Consider the following 23,723-nt stretch of genomic DNA (forward strand, 5'->3'; position numbering starts at 1 on the left):
TACAAATATAGAACAAGTCATATTTTTGTTACAGATCTTAGAGAAAACACAAAACTAAGACAGATAGACAAGTTAAAACCCAGTAAGGCCACAAAAGCAATAAAATTCACAATGTGCTTTTGAGTTTTTATATTAACATCAAAAAGTAAATTTAAATGTTGATTTCTTATATCAAATTAATGACCCTCCAAAGGGGACATCAGTCCAGACCCTACTGGCCCACTGGTTCCTATTCAGGGTGATGAGCACCTGAGTGCTATGCTCTTATCTCTCTGAGCCACAGGCGTGTGATGACTTTGTCCCTTAGAACCTACTGTTGAGGAGTTCTTAGTCCAGTACTATTCAGTCTTACCCATAGTGTGTAATCTTTTCCAGAATGAACTATGGTAAAATTTCTGAAATAATTTTCAGTTCTGTATCTTTTCCCTTATGTGCTTAGAATTGATCTTAAATATCAGTCCAGAAAAAGCACATTGCACCCACACATTGTTAAAAAGAAGGAGCCTGGGTGGCTCAGTCGGTTAAGCTGTGCTGACAGCTCACAGCCTGGAGCCTGCTTCAGATTCTCCCTCTCTCTGCCCCTCCCTTGCTCTCTCTCTCTCTCTCTCAAAAAATGAACATTTAAAAAAAATTTAAATAAAGATAAAAAATGTCTACTGTTTAGTAACAGAGCAACCAAGTTGCCTACACGTCTATAAACCATCCACATTTATTATTTCACAAATCAGTGAGCAACAAAACCTCTGATACCTGGATAGAATTTTCCTAAAAGTGACCACCAATAAGCCCTGGTAACAGACCTTTCTGAAAGGGGACCTGACCATCTTGCTATCTCCGGGACAGTAAGTACATTAGTCTTGAGAACAAAAGTTCTCAAATGCAAAGGGAATGAACATGAATTGGAGGGTTGCACTGGAAATGGAGAGCTGGAAACCTAGAGTTTATGTGCTCACTTCTATTTACAAACTTTGATACACTCCAAAGTTAACTTTTTAAGTAAAACAAAGGACATATGTGTTTGTACACACATGTATACATACATGTAACCTTCCAGTCCTTATCACTAGATCTCAAGCTAGGACCAATATTTCACTTCATATGATTCAGAATAGAGGTAGATTCTCACTTCAGCTTCAATACAATAGCTCACCAACACCTACTAGTCATATTTCTATTTGTTTTTAAAGTTTCCCTGCCCTTGAACACAGCTTACATATTATGCTGAGCTATTAAACATTTACAGATCACGCCAAGAGTCTCAAAATCATATACCACACGTACATCAACATCCTACACTGTAATTCCATTTATTTCCCTGAAACAGCACTCAGAGTCCATTTCTTAGGAACACGACATGATGAGGGATGAGGTAATGGGGAGCACATGTAAAATCAAGTCATGATAACATCTTAAGGAAACTACTTTGCCCTCTCTGGGACATTTTTACTTGGAATTTTTACAGGTTTCAGAAATTTACAATAACATAGCAGAAAATAGAAATTTGTGCCCAAAGTAGATTCTACTATTTTATTAATTCACCTTTAAGGAAATTCACTTTCCTTTTAACTTTGATCCAGAATTCAAACAAAAAGTAAGTAGGTGTTAACATACCTGTCATAGCCCAGAGGTTGAGGGGAATGACCATTAAATTTGGGACTGCTTCTAGAAATTGTATTCCCTGGTGATATATTATTTATGCGCTGCAATACAAAAAATATATAAGCAATTTTTTGTTATGCCAGGTACATATAGTACATATACATATACACATATTTACAACACACTAGTTAACTTCCACTGTAATTCAAATCTTGGTATCCTACATGAGTAAGTGTTGAGTATGGACGCTGAGGTAAAAACTTCAAAAAGCCACCTGCACACACAGTACCCTTGTCTCATTGTGTCTTCAGTCCAAGCCTTACTGCATAAGCGATAAAGGGGTATCCCAGTTCCCCACATCTGCCAGGACCCTGCAATACCAACTTCTTTGGATTTCTCTCTTCTCAAACCATAATTTGGCCAAGTGACTGACCTGTCCATATGTAAAGCTACTGCATAGGAACCCCAAACTGGAAGCTGACCTCCAAAAGTGGGAGAGGAGGATTTCTGGCATGTGCCCTCTGGGGAAGTTCCTCAAATTTCCAAGAAGGGCTTAGCTTGTTTCCACAGCAGGGTTTTAAAACTAATGCCTCCACTCTGATAATCTTACCACCATAGAAAATACTTACTGTGTCTAAATGCATGCCTCAGTCAGAAGTGCGTTCTCCCTTCTCAGAAATGAGCAGTATTTTCTTTGTAGTTCTATAAGATTTCCCACTTTTTCTTATATTATTGCCATCCATGCACATCTTAACTCCCCACTACATTAAAAACTCTTCCGGGACCCAGGTCACACTTTATACATCTTTCTCTGGTTTCCCTGAACATCTAACAGAGAGTCAGTTAACATCTAGGTATTTATGTCTACAGAGGGGTGGCATATTTTTTAGTTTGGGAAAATGTTGCTTCTTCTTATTAAATGGAATAGTTTCTCATTATTGTAAGTTCCCCTTTAAGAAAATACATGATTTGCGTGGTGCCTGGGCAGCTAAGTCCATTAAGCAAGTCTGACCCTTGGTCTTGGCTCAGGTCACGACCTCACTGTTCATGAGTCCAAGCCCCACATTGGGTTCTGTCCTGCCAGTGGGGGGCCTGCTTGAGATTCTCTCTCTCCCTCTCTCTCTACCCCTCCCCTGTTCATGCTTGCTCTCTTTCTCTCAAAACAAACAAACAAAATACTTTAAAAAGAAAATACATTATTTTCATCAAAATATCCCACTACAAGAAGGAACAAAATGTATTCTAAAATTCTACTTGCGGGGCTCCTGGGTGGCTCAGTCAGTTAAGCATCTGACTTCAGCTCTGGTCATGATCTTATGGTTCGTGAGTTCAAGCCCCACATCAGGCTCTGTGCTGACAGCCCTGAGTCTGGGGCCTGCTTCGGATTCTGTGTCTCCCTCTCTCTCTGCCCCTCCCCCACTCACACTCTCTCTCTGTCTCTCAAAGATACATAAGTGTTAAAATTAAAAAAAAAAAATTCTACTTGCATACCAAAGATCTGTTGAACTTGCTGTAACTGTTTTCAAGGGCACTCCTCAGGCCGTCATTACTGTCATGCAGTTTCCGGTTAGCTGTTCTACAGAGCAGATAAATTAAATAGATAGATAAGGAAAGTGGGGGTGAAAATCACTGCCTTTGCAGGCTCTCATGTTCATTCTATGGAATTACTTACCACCTCTTGCAACTGTGTACCACTACCCTTCAAACCTCATCAACTGAGATCATAATTCATTACTAGAACTACAACTTGGTGAATCACCTCTCTTTTAAAGGTTTGGAGGCATTTAAGGAAGGAATTAGCTATGCTGTGGAATCCCCTCCCTCAGGTAGGTTCACAGTGTGAGTAGGTTTCCTGCAGGTCTCTGTTCCCTAAGTGCCTGGACCCAGCTGGCCCCCTGCGCATGTCCCAGCCAGGTGTGGATGCGATGTGTTTTATCACACTTCTTTCTCCTCCTGGCTATTCCCACATCCTACTCATGGCCTGCCACTGCCCAGGTACCAGTTAAGGTTCCAATGTTGACTGTGGATTCAAATCCCAACACAGGCATGTACTTACCATATAATTTATGGGAGTCATTTAAGCTGTCAAAGCCTCGGCAACCTCTTCTAAAAAATGAGGACAATAACAGAGCCCCTGCCTGATAGCAGCCAATCTTTTCCTACTGAAGGCTTATCCATCCTTCAGATCTCAGCTCAACTGCTGCACCTGCCAGAACACTTTCTGGACCTTCCTGGTTAGGAGGAAGCTCTGTCCTGTATGCCCCTGGGGGACACGTCCCTTCCCCCTGTCCCACCTCCCCTGCAGCATTTTATGTTTATTTCTATAATTATTGATCAGTTTCCATTCTCTTTCCCTAGATGAGCCCCATATCTAGAGAGACTTTTTTTTTCTTTTTTTTTTACTTGTACTCCATCCTCAGCTCCTGGAACACCTGACCCATAAAAGGTAATGAATGTAAATCTGCTGAATGAATGAATAAATGAACGAACAGAGTTACTATGTCAACCCTGTACCTGCTACAGGTGAGAATTAATAAGCATTGTAAATGGTGAAAAAAACAAAACAAAACAACAGGGGCTCCTGGGTGGCTCAGTGAGTTAGGCATCCGACATCGGCTCAGGTCACGACCTCAACGTTCGTGAGTTTGAGCCCTGCATTGGGCTCTGTGCTGACAGCTCAGAGCCTGGAGCCCGCTTCAGATTCTGTGTCTCCCTCTCTCTCTGCCCCTCCCTCACTCACACCCTCTTTCTCACTCTCAAAAATGAACATTAAAAAAATTTAAAAACAAACAAACAAACAAACAACAACAACAACAACAAAACTTGACAAGCCTGACCTTACTTCCTTTGGGAAGACAAACCAGAAGAAAATACCTGGATATTGAAAAGAGAGCAGGGTGGAGGAGGGGAAGGTTTTGTGGAGAAGGCCCTCACAGGCTAGAATTACAGTAACTCAGGAGGAAAGTTGACAGGGTGGGTATAATATTTCCAGTAGGGTTTAAAAAAAAAAAAAAACTAAGAAAAATAGCCATGTCACCAAGAACAATACACTGGGAAAGAATGATCCTGTGTACCTGGTGCTGTGGCATGAGCTAACAGGACTCCTGACAACCTCTGCTGGGCTGCAGAGGAAACCTCTGAGGTCACAGCCCTTAGTCTTTTTTTTTTTTTTTTTAACGTTTATTTATTTTTGAGACAGAGAGAGACAGAGCATGAACGGGGAAGGGGCAGAGAGAGAGGGAGACACAGAATCAGAAGCAGGCTCCAGGCTCTGAGCCATCAGCCCAGAGCCCGACGCGGGGCTCAAACTCACGGACCACGAGATCGTGACCTGAGCTGAAGTCGGACACTTAACCGACTGAGCCACCCAGGCGCCCCAGCCCTTAGTCTTTACAGAGGTATTATAACATACCACCTGACTTGAGAGGGTTTTTAGAAAATTATACTCTAGCCTCTGGATTTGAATAGTTTACTTAGGATTAAAAGCATGAGAAAACCAAGTGGATGTGCTGGAGGCAGCATGGCGAGAAGAAACAAGCATATATCCGCAAACCCAGTATATGGCAACTTGTGTCAGATGTGGCACGGCTCTTATTAACAAAACATTAGGAAAATGTAGATGTACTGAGCATTTTATATGAGAACTTACTGGAGTATTTCGATTTGCCTCTCAAGACTATTTCGATCTTCTGTGTACTCTTGGATTATTTGCAGATCCCTGTAAAATCATATTTTATGTTTGAACAACAATTAGGTATTCAGTCCTGCCTCACCTGTACCTATCTTCCCAGACCACCTCTCTCAAAGATGTGTCCCTGGCTCTGGTTTTCTAGCTCCCTGCGCTTCCCGCGCTCCTGCTCGGTTCCTCTGTGCCGTCAGCACATCCCCTCTGCTTCCTGTGCAAGTTTCTGGCTGTGTTCCTCCCAGAACATCATGACCCCTCCCCTTCTGCTAAGTCCACTCTCCCCAGGCACTCATTACCAGTCCCTTCAATCCAGCCTGCTCTCTCACCTCTGATCCTTCCCTGCTTATTCCCTGCCTTATACAATCCCAACCCAGCTACCTTCTGCCTTGTGATTCCTTCTCCTCTCCTTGCCTGGGCCTCCCCTCCTCACCCTGGACTGCAGAGGAGTCCGCAGGACCAGGCTTTCTCCGTCTGCTGTAAACCTATGCTCAGAGATTCCTGTTGCTTTATTACAAAGCCCTGGCTGCCTCCCTATAACGTCCACTGAAAACAGCCACTCACCACCAGCCCATATTCTACCCCCATTCCTAAGTGGACAAATCCCTAAGCTTCCAAAGATTCTGAGGCTCTCAACTTTTGTTCACAATAACCTGTCTGCTCACTCTCTTGATGATAAAGCTCAAAGTTTCCCAATGGACTATAGGAATTTAAGTTCCTTAGTCAACAATTCTGGGCCCTTACATCATAGCCTTAAATTAGCTTTTAAAATTTTTAATTTTGTTTAACTTTTATCTTTCCATTCAAAATATCTTTTTCTGTCCAAACGTCTGAGCACTGTTCCCCAAACAGTCTTATCTGTCCCTATGTTTTTGCCTCTGCCTTGGTTACTGCCTCACCTGGAACATCTCTGAGACTCTCTTTTTCCATCTGTGAAATAGGAATACTAAAAGTCCCTATCTCATAGGATATTCTATGGACTGAAAGAGTTAATACTAGTAAAGTACTAAGTACAGGGCCCGGTAGACGGTAATGCTACTTTTGTTACTTGCTGATGTTGCCCCTTCAGCCAACACAAACCAACTCCTTTCAACCTCAATGTCTCCTCTTTAATAAAGTTTTCACTTCTTCTGAATAAAAAGTACATTTTGCCTACCATCACATGGCAGTGAACCCCACCTGTAACACTGCTGCTGGTATTGTTTCTGACACTGCTCAGCTCTCACGTTAACTCTCATCTTTTGGCTTTGAATCTTTCTCAACAACATTTGATGAGATGAATCAGATCAAGCAGAGATCACATCTTTGCTTTTTTATGTATTCTACACTCATAACTCCTTATTTAGTTTAGGAGCCTGTGTACAGTAAGTACTTGCTTCACTGCTTTTCATTACAGGACTTTAATTCTGATTAAAGTTTGCAAGCAAATAAAACAAAAAGCAAGATAGTTTTCCCAAGTGTACATGTTTTATATATATGAGTATGCATATGAATGTATGTGTATGTGTATACACATACATACATACATGTATTCTGTGCAATATACATATATGCATTCACATGCAAGTGTGTGTATACAAATACATGCATTATACATTTGCACACCTTTACCTATATAAATATACAAATATATATAAATGCATGTGTTTGTGTGTGTGTGTGTGTGTGTGTGTGTGTGTGTTAGGTCTTGTGTTATTAACACCATACTAATAAAACTAAAGCATATCAAAAGGAAATGACTTACTAATAAGATGCTACTTTTTCCCCTTTCATATGTTGAAGGGCCAGGGTTCCCACCTTCAAAGCACTTTAATTAGCACTGACTCCTGACACTTCATATTCTTCTGGTCCCAATAATTTAAGTATTTATTAAGTCCTGCACTGTCCTAAGCACTCAATAACTAAACTAATATGTTTGTTAAAAAAATTAAAACACAAAAACCACCAGGAGACATGACACTGAAAGTGAAAGCTTTAGAAAGAACATATCAGCAAAAGTTAATAAATAACTCTTTATTTATTTCAGTTATTACACAGCTCAGCTTCATTCACATGAATGGTCATCAAAACAAACATTCCACTCAAACTAAAGAATAAAATGGAGAGTTTCATACCTTTCTGAATTCAGACTCTGATCGGCATAATCACTTTTCAAAGCATCTAATTCACTCTGAAGAAAGGCTATGTTTGTCTGTGCTTCTAAAAGATCTTTCTTAACTTTCTGATTTTCCTGGAGAAGAGGAACAGCATGGGCAGTTAGATTCAGGAGTGTCTTCCACCTGAGAGAGTCAAGTGCAGGGGAACCTCGCGCACCAACCTTACCCCTCCACCGTTCTTCCAATCTTGGTATTCCAACAAACTATCAATTCAAGGTGATTTAAAATTATTATAAAGTATTAAAATCTCAAAGAACTAAATCCTTGAAGGTGTTCTTTTTTTTTTTTTAATGCTTGACATTTGGTGCCAAACAATAGTCAAGACCTGATCACGAGGTCCTTTAACATGTTATTGGCAAATAAACCCCAATCAAACACTTAAACATCTGTTTTACTCAATGAGAGCTACAAAAATGCTGATAAATATTCTGTGAAATTACTAGTACCTGTTACCAAGTAGACTGCCTAGTTTTTACAATAAATCTTATCACCTAATGTTTGTAAGTTTTGCACTTAAAAATAAACTAGTGTGGTTTAAAAAATGTCCATATTTAAAAAAAAAAACAAAACCATTGGGGCCTTCTGGTTCAAAATGATGGACTGAGCACTATTCTTTCCTTTTGAGACCCCATTAACATGAAATACCAAATAACATGAAATAAACCAATACAAGTTAAAAGAACGGAGGAGGGGTCCCTCAACCATTCAGTGAATTAAATACATTTTTGGAAAATGGAAACTGGATGGAAATATGCTAAAGGGAAGAGAACAGGAGCAAAGGAGGTACAGAAGAGGCAGAGTTGAAGGTTCTGCTATAGAACAAAGGAGGAGGCAAAGGAGAAGACAGTTGGAAATGGGGCTAAAAACAGAGATTAAATTTTTATATTAAGGCACACCCCCCCAAGGCCATCCCGTTTACACTAGCAAATAATAGCAGATAGTTGATTCCCAAGGCAGTAATACAGGGCATGTCTTTTAAAAAATAACTGGAAGACCCTGATACTGTTAGCTACAGCTTCTCGATTATCCATACCCCACTCATTCCGGTAATCAGGGGTCCCACAGTCTGACAGTCAGCTTCACACACAGAGCTCCTAGGAAGACTCTCTTTCAGGGAAGAGGCCTTGAAGTAAACAGATCTATTTACCTAGCTGCACAGGAATCCTACACCAGCAACCTTTTAAAATGCTCAGAAATTACAGGATGACATAAGGGGAGCAAGTTTGAAAAACAATCACTCCAATAAGAACTGAAACTTTGTGGACTCCAAAATTAATATTTGCAAGGAGAAAAAACAAACTTCATGCATTGGGAACAATAAATAAGAACCTGTAAGGCATCAGTGGATGATATCATGAAGATGCCAGAGTTGGGTTTTGTTTGTTTGTTTGTTTTACAAGAAACCAAAAACTCGACCAGAAAATCCAAGAAAAACAAGCAATTCCACAAGAAAGTCATGATCCAAGTACAAAGCCAACTAAGATGTGGCAAAATTTGGAACTGCTGGTGCATTCCACTTTGACCATAAAGCTGGGAGCTTCCCTTCTGAACGGTACGGAGTAATGACTACAGAGAAAGAAAGGCACTTCTGCACAGCCAGCTCACTTCTGGCTCTGCAATGAGAATATTTAGACTCATAATAAAGGAAATGCTCACTACTGGCTTTCAAGAGTCCACCTAAAAACAAAATAAAGACAATTTTAAGGATGGTAACAAAACAGATGCAAATGCTGTCAACTGCGGCAACAGAAAGAGCAAAGGTATGGTCAGCAAAAGATGGGAAAGGGACAAAAAGAGGAACGCTGGAGGAAGAGAAGGGCAATAACAGTCATCCTACAAAGCCAGGGACACAGACGGAGCTGAAGTTGTAAGAATGCAGGGTTAACAATTTCGAGTTCAAGGGCGATGCCATTACTGCTTTGAATTAAAAAATAAGTAAAAGCATTCACAATAGGGGGCACCTGGGTGGCTCAGTCACTTAAGCGTCTTTGACTCAGGTCATGATCTCACAGGTTCGATTTGTGAGTTCCATTCAGAGTTCGAGCCTGGGGCCATGTGGGGCTCTGTACTGACAGCTCAGAGCCTGCTGCCCCTCCCCCGCTCTGGTGCACACGTGTGCACATACTCTCTTTCTCTCTCAAAATTAAATAAAAAATATTTTTTAAAAATCCAGAGGAATGGGGGTGCATGGGGGGCTCAGTCCGTTAAGTGTCTGACTTTGTTTCAGGTCATGATATCATGGTTCATGAGTTTGAGCCCCACATCAGGCTCTGTGCTGACAGCCCAGAGCCTGGAGCCTGCTTCAGATTCTGTTATCTCCCTCTCTCTCTGCCCCTCCCCTGCTCGTACTCTGTCTCTCAAAAATTTTAAATGTTAAGAAAATTTTTTTTAAAGTCCAAGGCAATGCTTTATACTTAAAAAAAAAAAAAAAACCATTCACAATAGTTGGGGTATCACTGAGGATAAAAGCCTGAGTAACACCCTTGGTCAAAGGTATGTTAAAGACTTTCTCTAACTGTGGTATTAATTTCTCTCTATGCTTCCATCCCTGGAACACTGAAATAACAGCATGATTATGTCTAGGAAACAGTCATCTAAGAGAAAATGTATTTCTGTAAGTGAAAGTTGATTCTTACCATTGATAAATCATAAATTTGCTTTTTTAATGCAGCCACATCTTCCTTTTGACTTATGTGTTTTGACTGTTCTTCTAGCTGAAAAAGCAAATAAAAGTTGTGCATTTTGCAAACTCGCTTTGAATTGCTTCAGTTAAGTTTCTGAATATCCGTAAGTGTAGATACAGGAATTCTGAAAGTCTTCAATTTTCAACTTTATCAGTCATTAAACTACACATAACTCATGAGGATTTGAAAATTTGCTTTAAATAATTTAAATAATTTCAAGTTCCTGAACTTGAAAAAGGGGTTTTATCGTTTAATGAACTTCCTTCGAAACAACTGAAAAGTCCTTTTGGGAAACCTTTCAAATATTCAGCAACCTACCTTTGCTTTTTCAGTTATGCTACATAGGAGTCTGGACCTTTATATTCCCCAAGAACTTTTATCTGTACTTTTTATCTATCCTCTATTATGATTATTTATGAAGGCCTTAATTCTACCAGAGTCTAAGATTTTTAAAAGAGGGTTAGTGTCAGATTCAACTGTTTTCTTCACAGTGATTTCAGTAAATGCTTATTAAAATAACTGAAATCAATAAAATGTAAGTATGACATAAGGCTAATGAATACATACTTGAGCTCTGCTTTCTGGCTGACTTATTAGTATATGAATACATACACAAACTATATGAATACATACACGAGCTTTGCTTTCTTGTTGACTTGTTAGTATTACCAGACTAAACTGGCTCGGGAGCATCTCTAACATGGACAACAAAAAATATCTTCCCTACAAACAGCTTACTTACCCGGAACCTGAGGGATTTGTGGGTTTCCATTAATTGAATAGTTAGGTAGTGAGCAAAAGGAATGCTGTATTTCATCAAGTCTAAGTCAAAGGCTAAGTAATCTGATGCTGGACTTTCTTCATCTTGCCAGACATCATCAACTAAAGATTTTCACACAACTATGCCGTGACTGCCGCATGGCAGACCACACGACTGTAACTAAGAAGAGCTCTTGATTTTATAAGAGGGATGTCAACTTCAGAGAAGAAAAACTGTGTGTGTGTGTGGCGGGGGGAGGGGGGGTAGGATCTAGCTCCTCAGCATCAATGGCATAAGGTAATGGCAACTGTAACCAATTTGTGAACGTTTCCATAGTTCTTTAAATCCTTTAATGTTCTTACCCTATGACCCAGCAATGACACTACTAGGTATTTATCCAAGGGATATAGGGGTGCTGTTTTGAAGGGACACATGCACCCCAATGTTTATAGCAACACTATCGACAACAAAGTATGGAAAGAGCCCAAATGTCCATCAACAGATGAATGGATAAAGAAGACATGGTATGTATCTGTATGTATGTGTGTGTGTGTGTGTGTGTGTGTGTACACACACACACACACACACACACACACACACACACACAATGGAGTATTACTCGGCAATCAAAAAGAATGAAATCTTGCCATTTGCAACTACGTGGATGGAACTAGAGGGTATTATGCTACGTGAAATTAGCCAATCAGAGAAAAACAAATATTATATGACTTCACTCATAGGAGAAATTTAAGATACAAAACAGATGAACATAAGGGAAGGGAAGCAAAAATAATATAAGCGAGGAGGGGGACAAAACATAAGACACTCTTAAATATAGAGAACAAACTGAGGGTTGTTGGAGAGGTTGTGGATGGGGGGCATGGGCTAAATGCGCAAGGGGCATCAGGAAAACACTTGGGATGAGCACTGGGTTCATATGTAGGGGATGAATCACTGCAATCTACTCCTGAAATCATCATAGCACTATATGCTTAGATGTAAATTAGAAAATAAAAAAAATAAAAATAAAAATAAATAAATCCTTTAATGTTCCCTCACATAAATCATTGCTTGCTCTCTTGCAGAACAACCCTCAAGCAGGCAAGAAGTCTGGTGTGAGAAAGCACAAACTGTGTACCAAGACCAGTCCCTTGCTTATTGGCTCTGTGACTCTGGACAAGTTACTTCACTTCACAAGGAACTCAGCGTCCTTACCTGTGAAAGTGGGAGATTTACCTATCCTCAGAGAAAGTTTGAGAATTAGATTTAAAAATTATGAAAAGGAGCTTGGTAAATCATGAAGTCAAAAAAGTATTGGTTATTACGGTTAAGCAAGACGGCCAATGATTAACCCCATATTACGGATGAGAAACTAAAGATAAGATAAAGAAGCCAATTGTCCCAGGTGTTACAGGCAGAAAGTGGCATAGTCTCGATAAGAACTCAGGTCCCAGGCTTCTGACTCATGCTCTTCGCTGACTATTTGGTCCTCATCATATGCCTTATCATGGTAAGAAATTTTGTGTCTTTCTTGTGTAACTTTCTCTTAGCCTAAAGATTTGGGAAGGCATGAGGATAACTGAGGACAGGGGCTAGGAGAATCTGTGATTCTGGCATAAACAAAGGATTGGTCCATTCAAATTCTGTAATGCAAGCATTATGTATGGTCTAATGACCTTTGCAAATCAGAGAAAAAGGCTGACATCAACAATAATTTCCCAAGAAGGCTATTGGGGAAAATTTTTAATAATTCCAGAGGTTTGAACTGCAATAGCCCACAAAATACAGTTAACTGTCCCTTAATCTCATGAATATAAACATTGGAAAGAGCTTGAAAGCTTATCATATCAACAACCAGAGAAGCAAAGTGATGTGCCAGAATCCACGATGCTACTTTCAGGGATGATTATTTTTTAAGTATCCATTTGCCTTTTAGCCAAGATATTTCCACTAGTTATGGAGACAATCCACATGCAAGAAGCGGATCCCGTACCGTGCTGCAGACAACCCGTACCCGCAGGTGAGAGCCTGTTTTAAGCATCTCTTGCAAACTCTGCACTCAGTGATTTGAAACTATTAATGGTGGGAGTATTCACAGCATAGAAACTGGCAAATGTTGCAGACTCCTCCCTTTCCCCCTTCTGCCTCCAGAACCAGTTGTTAAGTATCTACCAGCACACCACTCGGTGACACGTAACCTACTCATTAGAAACCAAACACAGCAAAGGCCAAAACCAATCACACCTTTGCTCACATTTCAACAAATTCTCTCCCACCTCCTACTGATCTGGGGTCCCCTAGATCTGGAACTTTCTATGTAGAAGAAAGTATTTACTTCATTTAATGTTCACTGAATACTGACTGTGTACCTTGCAGTAAGCTGGGGATAGGGATACAGGAATACGTGACGAGTAAAGACAGTACCCCTCCTGTCATGAGCAGAGTCCACTGAACGTGTGGGAATTGAGGGCACCTGAGGAAGGAAAACTGGGGCTTGATGGACAACTGTTCAAGGGATCAGAAATATTTATTAGATCTGTGTGCAGAAGATAGGTTCCCCTTGGAAACAGAAAAGGAAATCAGGGATCTTCAAAAAAAACATCTTTCCAGAGAACGCAGTTTGACTCTGAAATCTGATTCCAACTGCTGCTTTAATATGATTCCAAATGTTTTTAGTTGCCAATAATTAAACACACCAACATACTGAGACTATTCCTAGAAGCCTCACTGCCACAAACCTACCTTTCTGAGTTTCTTTATTGTCACCTGTAGATCCCCTACTTCTGTTTCATACTGACGTCTGAGGTCACTGAGGGCTTCCTCAGCTTTACGTTTTTCCTAGAAAAAAAAAAAATTATTGATTTAAAAAAAATTTTTTAACATTTATTCATTTTTCAGAGACAGAGACAAAGCGTGAGCGGGTGAAGAGCAGACAGAGAGGGAGACACAGAATCCGAAGAAAGCTCCAGGCTCTGAGCTGACAGCACAGAGCCCAACGGGGGGCTCAAACTCATGAACCACGAGATTACAACCTGAGTGAAGTCAGATGCTTAACTGACTGAGCCATCCAGGTGCCCAAAAATTATTGATTTAAATAGGTTCTTCAACACCTCATAAAGCAGGAAATGTTTTGTGTCAAACTAAGGCTGACCCCAAGTCTCCCACACAGGGAGTGTGAGAAGGGATGGAAGAAATAAATCAAATGACTCTTCTGGAGCTAGAACCTGCAGGAGTGAAAGAAGAATGGAATACTAGAGCCTACGTGCACGCATCAGCTGAAGAGACACCTCTATGACTATTACCCACATTGTGATGGAAGGCGATAGCACATCAATTAACTAGCTAAATTAATTGTTGCTGTTATTAATTAAAAGATATGGCAACAGCCAAGGGTCCAAGTGCTTGCCTGAACCCTAGCATGTCATCAGGGCCTAGGAAGGTTTGGTGGGTTTGTCCTTTTTCCAAGAGCTCACACATTACATGAATTCAAATCACATCACCTACACATTGCTATGCTAAGTGCTTCCACATGGGCTCATACTTCCCAAATGTGTCGTATCTGCATCAGAGAGTGGCAAGGGGCACCCCAGGAGGTCAGCTCCTCCCAAGAGCCCAGGTATCTTCAGATTTCCTTTTTCTCTTAATAAAGTATGTAACTTTATATCCTATGTTTAGTATTCAAATCAAGTTTTATGTTAATAACCAGTGAAATTGAGTGTACAAATATCCACTGATAGCCTACTATATACCAACAGTCCTGGGCACAGAGGAACAAAGCAGAAGCAATGCAGACAAACATGCATCCTGGTGGGGGAAGCCAGGAAACAAAGATGACCTCCGGAAGTACTACTAAGGAGAAGCTAACGATGAGATGTGACAGGAAGTGAGTTAGATGGGGGTAAGGTAGGGCGCTCTCTGCATAGGAGACCTGACCCCATGTCTAAACACCCGCCTGAGATCCAGGGTCTTGCTGCCCACTTACTGGCTGTCTAGCTGGGACAACTTACTTGGTGCCTCCACTTCCTTACTGGATTAAAGGGAGTACTGTATTAAATTATCCAAGTAAATTAAATAACCCATATAAATTAAAGAACCCACATAAATTAAATATTCTATGCTTAGGAGAAAATATATAGGAGAAGAGCAACATTTTCACTCATTATAACCTTTGCCTGAGTAAGCCTCCCGACTTTATCCAGCTTTACAGGTGTGGCAGCCAATGTCGCCACTTCATGGGTGGGATGAAGATGTGCAGACTCCCAGTGAGGCACCACCTTGGACAGCCTTCCTGCCATCAAAATGGACCCAGATGTCACTAGGCAAGTCTCCTCACTAAATCCAGGGCCACGACCCAAACATAACAAGTTTTACAGTTTAAAAATATTTCATCCAGAGCTCAATACAGGAAATTATCACTGTGTAGCTCTCTCCATTCCTAACCTGTCACAGGTAGATGTCAAGAGATCAGATAGGAGGTCATCGCAGCAACCTACGTGAGACGTGGCGGTGGTTTGGACCAACTCATCACAAACTTCCAGGAAACTGAAGGGAAGGGAAGCCTTCCCAACTCATTCTATGAGACCACCATTAGACACATCAAACACATCAAAAGAAACCTATAAACCAATATCTTTTATGAGCATGGATGCAAAAATTATAAACAAAATTTAGCAAAATGAATTCAACAAGATATGAAAACAAAAATACATCATAACTGAGGTTTATCCCCAGAGTGTAAGTGTGTTTTAATACTCGAAAATCAATGTGATTCACCACACTGATATTCTAAAAATGAGAAAAACCATGGTCATTTCAATAGAGACAGAAAAAGCATTTGGCAAAATCCAACCTTCCATTCCTGATTGGCACAACAACTCTTAGCCAACCAGGAACCTGCTCAATTCGGTAAAGGGCATCTATGAACAACATGGACAAGGATGGCTGTCTCACCACTTTTCTTCTAACCACTGCAAGTAAGGAGAGAAAAATCAATAAAGTGATTATTCACATCAGAAGTAAAGAGACGTAAAACTGTCTTTATTCATAGATTACATAACCATCTACCTAGAAATTCTGATGGAATCTACCAAACAAGCTACTGAGTGTGAACAAGGTAAACAAAGGCGCCAGGGTACAAGATCTACATGGAAAACTCAAATGTGCTTCTGTAGATTCACAATCAGAAATGGAAATCTTCAACAACACTGTGTAGAGTAGCATTAAAGTATCAAATACATAGGAATAAATCTCAGGAAAGATTTATAAGATCTTTATACTGAATACTACAAAACATTGCTAAGAGAAATTAAAGAAGACCTAAGTAAATGGAAAACGCATCAGGCTTATGGACCAAATTATTCATTATTGTTTAGATGCCATTTCTCTCCAAATTGATCTATGGATGCAATGAAGTCCAACCAAACCCCCAGCAGGTTTTTGTTTTGTTTTTTAGAAACTGACAAGCTGATTCTATGGAAATTAAAGGATCTAAAATAGCCAAGACAAGACAACTTTGAAAAACTAACATTACCTGACTTTGAGACTTATTATAAAGCAATAATGTAATATTGGCCTAAAGCAATCAATGGGGCAAATCAGCAGGCCCAGAAATAAACCCACACAAATACAGTAAACCAATTTTGGACAAAGTGCAAAGGCAATTCAGTGGAAAACAATCTTTTCAACAAATGATACAGGAACAACTGGATGTCTACCTGCAAAAAAAACCATGAACTTTGATCCACACCTTGCAAAATGGATCCTAAATGTAGAACATAAAACATAAAAAAAAAAAAGTACAGAAGAAAACATAGCAGAAAATCTTTGTGACCTGGGGTAGGTGAAGATTTCTTAGATGCTAAAAGCACGATCCATTAAAGAGAAACTGACAAATTGGACTTCATCAAAATGAAAATTTTCAACTCTTCAAAATACACTGTTAGGAGAGTGAAAAGACAAGTCCCAGTGTGGGAGAGAATGTTAAAATCAGAATATATAAGAACTCTCAAAGCTTCATAACAAGAAAACAACCTAATTTTAAAAGTGAGAAAAAGACTTTAACAGCTATTTCACCGAAGAAGATACACAGCAGTGGCCTGGCAAGGAGGGCAGAGGAGGGAGGAAGGGGCGTGAGGAAACCCACAAGATGGACGGATACACCCCATTATCTTGACTGCGGTGATGGTTTCAGAGTATACAGATATACCCACTATTATTGTATTCTATGCTTTAAATACGTGCAGCTTCTTGTATATCAATTATACTGCAAGAAAGCCATTACACTAAAAAAATTTAACTGAAGCAATGAATACCACTATACATACAACAGGAGCTAAGGTCAGGAAGAGTGGAATACAGGCCAGAGGACTGGGAGAGAGCATCAAGGAGAAGAGGAGACTTTCCCTGAACTTTGCCAAGTTCAGGAAAAGGGGAAGGAGTGGGGCAACGGTTACCCAGGCAAAGAAAAGAGCTGGAGCAAAGCCGGACCAGAGCTGTGTGGTGAAGAATCACAGGGAGCTGAGCTGAGCCAGATGTTATAATTAACCAAACCTGACGCTATAAGGGGTGGGGGCCATGGTAAGGTCTCCAATACCAACAACAAATATGTCTGTTCCGTACTTAGCTGGAAGAAGCAGGGAGACTGGCAGCAGAATAGCATATGTGCTCAATAAGTGTGCGATGCAGGAGTGAGCACACAGATTAACGGACGGAGGGAAAAAAGGAAAAGAATTTACAATTTTTCTGTTTCTAGACTACAACAAATGAAGTGCTAACAGAAGAATGGGATCCCCACTGCACTGAAGCTGGGCCTGTGGATTCTGAGCCATTCACTCAGTTGACTATGACTTCCCAGTAGTTATTAAATATGTCATTAAGAAATAAGACAACAAAGAGACCTGAAGTCATGCATGTGAGAGAGCAGTTTTAGGCAAAGAATGTGAAAAAAGGCAAAGTACGCAAAGCAACAGGAAAGAGCGGGTAGGCCCCAGGTGTGATGTGCCCACCATACTTCAGGCACAGTGCTAGGCACATAGCCAGATCATCAGGCTTAACCTCCACAAAGCAGGTAGGTGACATTACCCCATTCTAAGATGGAACCACAACCGTCAGAGGGCAGGTTATTTTCCCAGGGCTACCTACCCCAGGCAGGAAGCACACTAAGGCCTGTCAGATGCCAATGTTCAGGCCTTCTTACTGCCCCCCTGCTGCCTCTCAGTGGTAACAGAGCAAATGAGTGGAAAAGAAAATAGAATGTTCAACTGAATGTTAGCCTCAAAGATATATCATATCTATTTTCTGTTTTCAGTAAGCATTAATCACCTAACTATATTACATAAGGAAAAAAGACAATTATTGTGTCTCCGGGAATCACTGAAGGTGTAGCAACTTTCAACCACAAGAGTGCCTATGATGAATAAAAAGTACATCCCATTAGGGGTGGCCTGGGTGGCTCAGTCAGTTGAACGTCCGACTCTTGATTTCAGCTCAGGTTATGATCCCAGGGTTGTGGGATCGAGCCCCATGCCGGGCTCCACACTGAGCATGGAGCCTGCTTAATATTCTCCCTCTTTCCCTCTGCCCCCTCCTCTGCTCACACACTCTCTCTCTCGCTCTCTAAGAAAATAAATAAATAATAAATAAATAAAATTTTTAAAAAAGTATATTCCATTATAAAACACTGAAGTTTGCAGAGAGAATTTTAATTTCCCCACAACCTACATTTAAAGTTGGCAGTGGACATGGTCAGTGACAACGGTATAAAAGCTGAGCCACCTTCCTCTACCAAAGAGGGTTCTGCCTTCGTCCTCAGGCCTCAGCTCTCACATCGCCTCTACAAAGAGGCAGCTGGCCTCCCCGCCTCCTTTCCTCATTGCGGTCTACCACACTTGCTTTTCACTGCACTTGTTGTGCTTGAAATCATCTGCCTTATTTGATTACTTATTCTCTCTCTCTCTCTCTCTCCTTACTCTCCCCACAAAGCCACCACCACCAAAAATTGCCCTCACCGAGAGCCCCCTGGAGCCTGGACTTGCTGCACCACCTTGCCTGGTGCCCAGTCTACAAAAGGTGCTCCCTCAAGATTCGTGGAAAGAAGGGGCCGATCCCACACACTCACATCTTTCCGCGTCTTGTGCTCTGCCGCCTGAATCCTCTGGTCCATTTCCTCCTCCAGCTCACTCAACTGCATGGCTGCCTTGTCCTGGGCTCTGAAATTCAAGAGGATTCACGCCTTGTCACCGCAACATGCAGAGAAAACTTCAACCTCCGCTATTCCAACCCCTATTTTTACAGGTGAGGAGAAACCCGCCATTTAAAGTAATATTCCCTGTCCCTTCCACGTAATAAAACGAGATTGGCAATTTGACCATTTGGGTGTAAAATGACATTAAAACTAGACATTAAATAAATGGTATAAATTAGATAGAACAGTATTAAACTAGATTGTGGCAAAGTACAGATAAAGATACCAAATCACTGGGAAGCTGTCAATAAATTCTGAAAATCCTTTTTACTGCCATGACTGAGTGACAGCTCTGGACAAAAAAAGAACCCCATGGCAAACAGATGGTTAGATATAATTTTGAAATTTTATTCTATGAAACACACAGTACTACAGTTAGAAGGGGAAAAAAAAAGGAATCTCAACAACTATTTCTAATCAGTTCCCAAAGTTCTAGAATACAGATATATGGTCTTTACATTGTAGAAAAATTCTGTTTCTTTTATTAATGTCATCACTAAATCACCTCTCTCTAAAGTAGAGCACACAGATTTGCCAAAAAGTCAGAAATGGGAACATTTCATTGAAAAGAGTTCTGGGATAGTTTTCTTGAGCAACTGTCTAGTATGGAGACATCTGCTACTTTACAATGGTTGAGGCTTCAGATTAAACCCTAGAAAAAGTATCATTTGTTCTCTCTCTGCTGCAGGTCTGATTATCTAAATTTTATCCTGCATGAGCCTTGCCTACTCAACTAGATTACGAGAGACTTGAAAGCAGCCACGTGAGATTTAGACGATCAATGACATGCTGTTAATAAAAAGTAGGGACCAGGACCTAAATATAAGACCTCCCATCTTCCAGTTTGAAGGCTTCTACCATACCATCCTACCCGCTTTCCACTTACTTACTCCTTGTTAACAATCTGTTCATGCTATAGTTTAATTTCTATATCAAGTTCCAAATGAACACTGAGGGGTTGGGAGAAGGGCCCAGAATAAAATTTTTCATGATTTCCTACTACTTTCTGCTTGTGTTTTCTTCATCCTTACCTTACAGCTTGTCCAAAGGTATGTTAACCTGGTTTAGAAAGTCAGCTATCTGGTTCGTTTATAAATACTTACTGTCTGAAATCTAGGAATTACATATCTCCAGAGCAACTTTGGTTTGATTTGGTCAACTCTGGGAATGTAAACAGCCAAGCCACATATCCCTTCTCCCTCTATGACCATTTTTCCAACTGCCCCTTCTAGATATCCAGATGCTCCTTCTAAACATCTGGGCATCTGAGACTGCTCCTGAATTGTTCTTTCCACCTCCTCATTTCTGAGCAACTTTTTTTTTTGGTAAATTGGGGTACTCTATAATGACACAGTGTTTGCCCCCAGCTATTCCTAACTCCTAGTGAAATGTCTAATGAGATGAAGACTGTCCACTCTAACCTAGTCCAGGGCTCCCATCCAGACACTAGGACCATTCTTTAGGTCCAAGGGCAGGGTGAAAAGATGGAGACCCTCCCCCAACCAAAAAGCCCAGGTGAGGACGGATGGCCCTCAGGTAAGAACATAAGATAACTGCACAGTTGTCATGTAAGCCCTTCAGCGAGGTCTCAGACAGCTAGGGCAGAGCCTGACTGTGGATTCCACCCAGACAACACAGAAGCAGGAAGGAGAGAAGCACTAACACAGCTCAACACACATGACACACTCACTCCACAGGAGCAGAGCAGCCTGGCTGCTGATGAGAACATTAAGAATCCCATTCTTTTCCCTCCGATGGGTTTACATGGTAACATCCTTAAAGGTCACATGTAAATGTGTGTGTGTGTTCCACATGGTTTTGTGTGAGTCTGTGTGTGTATATGTGTGTGTGTGCGTACAGGGAAGTTAGTCTGTTTTAAGACGTATTCACTGGATACTCTAAAATCTCAACACGTGTGTCTGTGAATCACCCCCAGCTCCATAATGCTCTACAGAATTTGGAATGCAGAGGACCACCCTCCTACCCTACTGAAAGCCCCTAGCAGGCAAACTTGAGGGAGAAGTTCAGGGTCAGGAACTGAAAATTTTCTAAGAAACCCCCTGTGAATGGTACAACTCTTGCGTGACCCCAGCACTATACAAAGTCCTACTTAGCATCAATGTTTTAAAACATTACTCTTCTATATGTTAATTCCCTTCACTTACTGCAGAGAGTCAACTAGATAGTTTGATCATCATTTTGAAGGAAAGAATAAAGAGACAGAGGAATAGCCCTCTCCTGCCTCCATGCACATGGAGCACATCCTATCAAAGAGGCTGTCACAAGTCCTGGCAGAGACCAGCAGGACGTGCTGCACGCTCGGAGATGTCGGTAAAACAGATGGCAGCAACGAGCATCTGTGGGGCAGAACACCCAGGAATTAGGGCAAACAACATGCCCTCTTTCCCACTACTGCCAAAGGACTGTGGTCCTTCCGGGGGGGAAAAAGGCTGATGTTTGGATTGTAACATATCTAAGCTCTTTCTCTGCACTGGGCTGCTGGTAAAACCAATAAGATGAATGGCTTACACAAACTGTCTGCATGACAGTACGCGATTAAAGCTTTTTGGCTTTCAGTTCAGGCTGGGTGGGGAGGGCCGGAGACAGGAAGAGTCCCACCACTAAGCCCGCGCCAGGGGCTCCAGCCATGACATCGTTGACTGCATCTCAACACCCTGAGAAGGTGAATATTTATCGTTTCATTCTGCAGATGCAGAAACCTGCCCAAAGTCACACACCTGTCAGTGACGAGGCCAGGCTTCAAATGGGAGTCCTGTCTGCCTCTCTGGATGAAAAGTTTCCCGTACATTTCAAGTGGCTGGATAGAAGATAACAAATCTCTCTGAACTGGTCTGTATGGAATCATTGGCCTTGAAAAGTTTATATGACAGGGTCACAGCGACCTACTGATGGGCTGCTGGCCGCCGCTACAAAGTACTGCCCAACGCAGCTGCCCTCATAGCTGGCTGAGTTTAGGCAGCTCCAGGTTCCTGAGGCTCAGGAAGCCCACCCACAACATGATGCAACAGTTCAGTTCAGTCCACGTGCCACCTGGTCAGAGAGCCAGTTAAAGGACCCCCGCGTGCCACAGAGAAAGGAAAGGTTCTAATACCTCTTCACTGCAATGGCCAGGCTTTCCATTTCTGTGCTTTGCAGTTTGATCTCGCGGATGAAGTTCCTTATAACATGTTCGTATGGCTGAATTAGTCTTGGCTCCACAAGGTTGATGTTTAGATACAAGGTACTGACTTGCTCTTTTCTGCCAAAAAAAAAAAAAAAAAAAAAATTTTTTTTAATTAAAATTAAAAACTAAATTAAACCAAGTAAAAAATAAAAAGGCAAATTTTCACAATACTTTGAGGAATAAAATACGTAAGAACCAAGGAAGAAAAAAGCAACAATAGAAGGACCGGAAGAGAGGGAAGAGATGCCGTTGCCTTATTCTCCGTATTATTTTTTAAGTGGAACAGCAAGCTCATTTTTTCCTGGATTTATTGAGGGATGACTGGATAAATAAAAACTGTATATATTTAGTTTTATAAGGTCATGACTTAGTGTTAGAAGATGTAGACCAGTGCATAGGGAGGGAATGATAGGGAGTTACTGCTGTTTTTCTTTTTATTCTTTAACAGAAAGGTAAAAAATAGATGTACAGAAAAAAAGTGAGGTAACCATTAAACCGATTAATAACGTGTTCCACCAATCTCTAATAAGACATATATCAGCATTTATGATCAGAAGAGTGAGTATACCTGTTATTTGATAGTCCATTAAAAATTACTTCATATAAACTCATATATACTTATATGTGACAATTCTATTTGTCATTAACTTTTATTAAAAGACAAATACTCCAGAGTCATTTCAAAAGAAAAACTGATGCGCCTTGGCAGCCTGCCTGCTGGAGGATAAAGGAGTGAGTCAGGGGGGCTCGCGGTGCCCCTGACTCAAGTTCAGGACCTGGTGCGCAAAGGAAGGAAGGAAGACCCTGTGAAGACACAGAAAGGAAGACCCTGTGAAGAAAAGCCCAGGAGACAGGCCTCAGAAAGAACCAACCCCGCTAACGCCGTGATCTGGGACTTCTAGCCTCCAAAAATGTGAGAAATCTTGGTTGTTGAAGCCACCCAGTCTGGTATTTGTTACTAGAGATACCTAGGCAACCAGAGCCAACGATAAAAAGTCCCTGAGTGACTGAGTGACAGAGCTGGGATTCCACCCCAGTCTGAGGCTGAAGACCACATGATACACCATAACACTATTTTGCTTCCCAATTGTGTTAGACATCTGAACCTTGCAGAAGAAACGGGATTCACTGAATCCCTGAACTTAATCCACTGAATTCACTTAATCCACTGAACTATGAAACAGTGAAAAATCTGAGGTATATATTAACCTAGAAGCTTAGTTAAGCATGGCCTCAAGGGGTGCCTATGTGGCTATAAAATCCCCTAGGTCTTAAATAAACTGTTCAATCTGTGTAGATGCCAATTATGATTCAAAAGAACTGCTCAAGTGAAATGTTATTAATAAACCTGCAGGATGAAGTCACTTTATTTGATATAAGACAGAAAGCAGTCATCACCGTTCCCATCAGAGCGGA

At 41.0% G+C, this 23,723-nt stretch overlaps 1 protein-coding gene across 4 annotated transcripts in view; it reads right to left on the bottom strand.

The window, feature by feature from the left end:
• The window catches only part of RASEF (RAS and EF-hand domain containing), a 79,041-nt gene that overhangs the window by 23,105 nt on the left and 32,213 nt on the right, over positions 1-23,723 (bottom strand). For 2 of the 4 annotated variants that reach the window (XM_045468342.1, XM_045468339.1), the window contains exons 2-9: positions 22,236-22,382; positions 18,998-19,088; positions 13,624-13,719; positions 10,074-10,151; positions 7,396-7,511; positions 5,249-5,317; positions 3,091-3,175; positions 1,612-1,700 (exon numbers count right to left, since the gene is read on the bottom strand). In XM_045468342.1, coding sequence (XP_045324298.1) covers positions 1,612-1,700; positions 3,091-3,175; positions 5,249-5,317; positions 7,396-7,511; positions 10,074-10,151; positions 13,624-13,719; positions 18,998-19,088; positions 22,236-22,382 — 771 coding nt within the window. The remainder of the gene's footprint in view (positions 1-1,611; positions 1,701-3,090; positions 3,176-5,248; positions 5,318-7,395; positions 7,512-10,073; positions 10,152-13,623; positions 13,720-18,997; positions 19,089-22,235; positions 22,383-23,723) is intronic. The other 2 variants (XM_045468341.1, XM_045468340.1) reach the window with 2 other exon arrangements.

The sequence above is a fragment of the Leopardus geoffroyi genome, chromosome D4 (assembly GCF_018350155.1).
Source record: "Leopardus geoffroyi isolate Oge1 chromosome D4, O.geoffroyi_Oge1_pat1.0, whole genome shotgun sequence".
Classification (NCBI taxonomy): Eukaryota; Metazoa; Chordata; class Mammalia; order Carnivora; family Felidae; genus Leopardus; species Leopardus geoffroyi.